At 33.9% G+C, this 5,780-nt stretch overlaps 2 protein-coding genes across 3 annotated transcripts in view; both read right to left on the bottom strand.

Moving 5' to 3' along the window:
* Nucleotides 1-3,144, bottom strand: part of LOC106518289 (tubby-related protein 1) — an 11,237-nt gene extending 8,093 nt beyond the window's left edge. Inside the window, exon 1 of the mRNA XM_014009505.1 lies at nucleotides 3,063-3,144. The gene's annotated coding sequence lies outside the window, so the exon portion shown is untranslated. The remainder of the gene's footprint in view (nucleotides 1-3,062) is intronic.
* Nucleotides 3,145-3,195: 51 nt separating this feature from the next.
* Nucleotides 3,196-5,780, bottom strand: part of LOC106518290 (pre-mRNA-splicing factor CWC22 homolog) — a 7,676-nt gene continuing 5,091 nt past the window's right edge. Inside the window, exons 1-3 of one of the 2 annotated variants that reach the window (XM_014009508.1) lie at nucleotides 5,309-5,616; nucleotides 3,729-3,861; nucleotides 3,196-3,530 (exon numbers count right to left, since the gene is read on the bottom strand). In XM_014009508.1, the coding sequence (XP_013864962.1) occupies nucleotides 3,340-3,530; nucleotides 3,729-3,861; nucleotides 5,309-5,323 (339 nt within the window). In that variant the 5' untranslated portion in view covers nucleotides 5,324-5,616 and the 3' untranslated portion in view covers nucleotides 3,196-3,339. Of the gene's footprint in view, nucleotides 3,531-3,728; nucleotides 3,862-5,308; nucleotides 5,617-5,780 lie in introns of those variants that run through there. The other variant, XM_014009507.1, reaches the window with a different exon arrangement.

Genomic DNA, 5,780 nt, shown 5'->3' with positions numbered 1-5,780 from the left:
CACCTCTAGTAATATATTTACTGAGAAAAATGGTGACGTGTTCAATACTTATTTTTCCCGCTAGATAGATAGATCTTTATTTGCCACTTGTGCATATACTAGAAGTTTACACACATTGGAATTCTTGTGCGGGCCTCTCTCCTAGTCACAGTATAGATGATAGAACAGAAATGATAGAAAAAAACATTACGGGGTCTAAGAAAACAGTATTAGATCAATTAAAAAAAGGAAAAAGATATATATTTATACATAAGCACAATGAACAGATATTGATCCCAAATTTGGTGGGACCTGACACTCAACTCCAACACACTCTAGTGTTTAAAACTTTGCCATTGCTGTTTGTTAGCAGCACTTTGTATGAACCAGTGATTGGATTTTAAAAGAAAAGAAAATCAGAAATCAATCACAGGATGTAAATCTACAGCTAGTTAAAATCTGGAGTCAACTCGTTTATGATGGCCACAGCCAACTGACATACAAAATACAAAATAAATCAAATAAGAAAATAAAAAAACTATACTTTTAAAGAACTAAAGCTTGGTGTTGTAGTATAGTTATTATTCCCAACACTTAGTTGCACAAGCTACTACTTTTTTATTTAATTATTTTTATTACATGGGCTACTACATCTCAAGTGCATTCAGTATGTGAAGAAGAATTAAAAAATATATATAACATTCTCTCTCAAATCCATACCCTATGTCCTGTCCTCAAAATTACACCCACGATACTGTCAGAACCTGCTCTTAAAACCTGTTCCACTAATGAATTGGTTTCAGCATGGTTTAGCACGGAAACAAATTAATTCTTAATGCTCACTACAACCTGTATCCAATGCATACATGTTAACTTGTAGCTAAATTACAGGAATATCCCCCCATTTTGCAGGTAAATGGATGCACAGGGCAATCTCATGGATTATTGTTATTTTTTCTTTCAAAAACTCAGCTTCAAATTTATTTTAGCCTACACCACAGACCTAAATGCATTAATAAATCAACCATATCTCAACCTGCTCTCCAGCTACAAATAAATCTCCCACGTCTTCCTGCCCTCCTCCTCCCACCGACTTAACCCTCCCCACTCCCCCCCCCCACACACACACGCACACACACACATACGCACAATAGATTTTTACCACTTGGTGTCACACTGGAGCAGCAAACACTGAGAGAACAAAGTAACACAAACCTGAACCTCCTTCCAGTTACGTTGCCATGAAAGTTGCATTATTTATTGAAGGAGAACTAAGAACTTATATTTACTGCATCAAAGACTCATTCCTCAAACTCAGAAAAAAAAATACAATAAAAATATGTCTTTATGTGTCACATTTATTTCTGAGGGGTATCTTGCTGATTGTCAGCGCAACTTTATGAATATCAATGATTATTTTTAAAATACTCAATTTGCGGAAGATAATTCAACTGGACAATTTAAAAACAAAATATAATGATCATTTTGCTTAAAACAGAAGACTTTAGGCATGCATTACAATAAATAAATAAATAAATAAATAAATAAATAAATAAATAAATAAATAAATAAATCACAGCAGGTATAATAAAGACAGATCAACCCTGAGGGTAAAATATAGATTCCCATTAATTTAATATGTTGCCCTCTGGGTTGAGCTCTTTCCCATACATGCTGTCAACTGTTGTCGATTCTGCTTCAAACACATCGTGGTTCCAGGCAGGTTCTTAGAAGCACAATGCTTCACTTTCCAAGTCACAAAGACAAGTTGGAACAAGTTTTCTGAAACGACTGCTGGTCGGAGGAGAAAAAAAAACAAACTGAGTTCAAGAGTTCTTCCGATAACGTTTCATTTCAACTAGCAGAAATAAGCAACAGCGTGACATCAAGGCTGAAAGGAATATTTGGTTGAAATTGCCCAAGGATACGTCAAATAATTGAAAACTTTGAATGTAAATTGCAAATCTTTGGGAAATTCCTCAGAAATAAAAGGGACGTTAGTGCTAACAGTTCACAAATTTGTTAGTTTGGAGCAACAAATACATGGAGGTTATGGGGATAATTAAAATCAGAGGAAGGATCTTTGAGACTGTGTAAACTTTTAGAATGACAGAGATTAACAATATAAACTAAACCGTTCTAAAAGAATTAGATTTATTTTAAGAAATGTTTCCTTTTTTAGCTAATTTCATTGCAAATTTTAAGAGGAGCTGATTAGCACATTAGAGAGCTGGTAAACATTTGGATTGAGCCAAGAAGTTTTAACTCAGCAGGGGTGATCGGTTTGACCCAGCATTACCTGCTTTACCCAGACTACGTTTTCCACCAAAAGAAAAGAAAAGTAAAGAAAAGAAAAGAAAAGAAAAGAAAAGAAAAGAAAAGAAAAGAAAAAAAAGGTTAATTTGCTAAACTGGAGCTACCAAACCCCAGAAATGAAAAAAAAAAAAGCAGATAAAGAAATTGGATTCATGACTGGACATTTTAATTAAATTTCCACTAATGATGCCCTAATTATTTTTGCTGTGTTTCTCCTGCTGCCAACTCAGTGTTTCTGCTCACTCTCTATTACACAATAAAACAATCTAATCCTCTTACCTACAATCTGGTGATTTAATCGTTGTTTAAAAAGCACTGTAACTACCTCGGGCGACAAAGTGATGCGTTTGGCACGGCTGCCTTGTAGCCACAAAGCTCTGGGTTTCTTCCAATACTCTTACAAAACAGACATGATTCATGGGCGATCCTAACTAGAAGTGTGGGTGAAACAGACTAAGAGGAAATTGTAAAATCAAAAATGCATGCTCTGTAATGTTAGAAACAAGAGGCAGAGTTTTGACTCTTTAACAATCACCAAGTTTTTTACATAACGCTACTTGCTCTGAAGATTGTTTCTGCTTTCTAATCTCAAACAAGGAAATAAATAAATTATAAAAATGTTTTCTGAAACTACGTGACAGCCTTGATCAACAGTTCACTGATCAATATTATCAGAGGTTTGCTGCTAAATGACAACATGAACATGATTGTCGTGGGAGGGATGCTGTGAAACTGCAGGAATGTGCTGTTAAAAATCCACCTCTCACCTTTAGATTTGGGTTTTTTCTCCTTGGCAGAGCTCGCAGATGGAGAGCTGTCCTTTGTTGTTTTTTTCTTTGTTTTCTTTTTAGGGGTATTGTCATCGTCGCCGTCGTCGTCGTCATCGTCATTCTCTGTGTCTGAACCTGGAGTGAAGCAAACACTTACTGAAAGAAATTCAAAACTTTTCTCAAACTACTAAACAATTTGCTTCTTCCTATAAAACTTTAGTCTTTTTGAAATCTTGGCCCTCATACAGTTTGTTAAATGTAAAAAGAATAAACATTAGGGAGCAAAGCTAACAGTTTGTGCAAGCACTTGCCTGCAAACTGTACTGCTGTATCCATCAAGTTCCTTTGACAGCTTACCTTTCTTCTTTTTTGGAGCACTTTTGGCTTTCTTTTTTTCTTTTTCTTTTTCCTTTTTTGGTTCTTCTTTCTCCTTTTCTGGTTTCTTTTTCTTTACCTTTTTTCCATCTATGAAGTTAAAGAATTGTAAGTGTTCAATCATGGTAGAGACCGTTTAAAATAATATGTATACTGTTCATAAATATCCTTACTTTGAATATTCTATTCTATTCTATTCTATTCTATTCTATTCTATTCTATTCTATTCTATTCTATTCTATTCTATTCTATTCTATTCTATTCTATTCTATTCATAAATATCCTCACTTTGAATAGTGGAACTTTCCTCCTCAGCTGCTTCTTCCTTCTTCTTAGTTTTTGTTTTTTTGGTTTTTGCCTCAGTTCCATTCAGTTTGGTTTCTGCTGCCCCGTTGGCCTGCTCCTTCTTCTTTTTGGGCTTCTATGGAAGATCTTTGAAAATTGAACCAAAATAATAATAATAAAATCACACTATGATTTATCTAAACAGACATGAGAGCAGAAAACCAAATGTTCTAAAAGATTTACTAAAGTGGAAATCAGTGACTCACCATAACAAAGTCAAACAGGAAGTGAAGCAAGGGTTAGAAAAACAGAAAGAAAGATGTTGAGAAATTGTCGTAACTATTTCTAATTATGAAAAAAAAAGTTATAGATAAATACAATGCTGCATGTTGACACAATCTGATAAATGCACATTTGTTTCTACGAAGTTATATCTATTACCACCTTTATGATACAAACCCACACTAGGTATCACACCTGTAGATAAGCCTGGACACAATATCATGTTAGATATAACAACAAAGAATAAGAAGTCATTGGGTTTATTTATCCAAAAAATGCAATTTCTTCAAGTTTCTGAAGTATAGGCTCCACTGTACCATGTTGCTATTACTATATTTGGAGTGGTGCTTATTGTACTAATACAAAAGTTTATAAGAAGTCTTTTTGAAATTATTTWTTTAATTTTATTTTTTTACTATTTAAAAAAACTAACTTCTTCTTTCAGAGTCTGAACACATGGCTGCAGGTCAAATCCAAAATGGGCTCTAAAGATACAACCTTAAGACTGACCATCAATATGTCCAAAAATCATCTATGTGATTATTTTCACATAAAAGTGAGCCCTTCTTGTGCTCTTATGGACCACAAATATATTGTCCAAATGACTTGACCAACATGTTACAGCACAAAGAAGAAGGTCAGGGGGATTGTGGCTGGYGGAAACACTGGAGGTAATCCTATTAGATGTAGGTCACACATCCACAAAGACTGTGATCAAAGAAAATCCATAGTAATGCAAAACTTAATGAAATGCAAATAAATGTCCTAATGGTATGATTTTCTGTATTAAAAATGTAATTTTGCAGTTTATCAAAATTACCATTTTTCTAAGAAAGAATTTATGTCTTCAATAATGAGACTTAGAACTTAGAACACTGTGAATGTGAGCTTTAATTCAAGATACTTTCTATAAATACATATTTTATGTACAGTTGTAAACCATACTAATTTAAAGGCCTAGGCCCAATGTAACTATTGTTTATGATGCATTGGCTCAAGTGGTGATCTATTCCTTGTCTGCTTGTGTTAATGAACAGCATAGTTTTGACAAAAGCATTTTCTAAATGCCTGTTTAGTCATATTTAAACAAATCAGAAACTGCTAAACAAATGTGTTGCACTGCATTTTAAACTTTTACACARGCAGTTCAACAGRCAGCATGTTTTCAGGATCAGCTTTTCTAAATACCACATCACTAATTTGAGACAGTTATTCATGCCTCATTAAAAAAACAGTGATTTCACAAAATTATAAAAATAAATTAAAAAAAATTAATCAGCAAAGTTCCAACAATCCTTTACCTTCTCTGTAGACATGATTTGTCGTCCAGACTAGGCTCCTTCCTTTCAAAGGTTGAAAATAAAAAATAAAAAGCWGTTTTTTTTCAGCAGAGATAAAAGAATGAGAAAGCCTGTATTGACTGTGTCTCCATCAGCAGAAAGTTGTTAATAGGATTTATGGGTGAAGCCATCTGCTCTGCAGACACACGTCAACGGGAGAAACTAACACGGCCTTGAGAGGAGGGAGAAATCTTAGCTGCGTGTTGCTCAAATAAACTTTCAACAAGTCAATTTTTTTCAATACTTTTAATTCCAGGACACAGAAGCTACTTCAGCACAGGAGTTACAAAGTACTTATTTTAAATTTTTATCCTTTTTTATATATTATTTGTCTTATGCAAGGTTGTTTAACACATTTGTTGTAATTTAATAGAGGAAAATCTGAACATTCCCACTGAGACAGGATTCAGTTCCTTAACTATGTGTAATACAT

The sequence above is a fragment of the Austrofundulus limnaeus genome, unplaced genomic scaffold, assembly GCF_001266775.1.
Source record: "Austrofundulus limnaeus strain Quisiro unplaced genomic scaffold, Austrofundulus_limnaeus-1.0 Scaffold59, whole genome shotgun sequence".
Lineage (NCBI taxonomy): Eukaryota > Metazoa > Chordata > Actinopteri > Cyprinodontiformes > Rivulidae > Austrofundulus > Austrofundulus limnaeus.
This window is presented reverse-complemented; position numbering and strand designations above follow the sequence as displayed.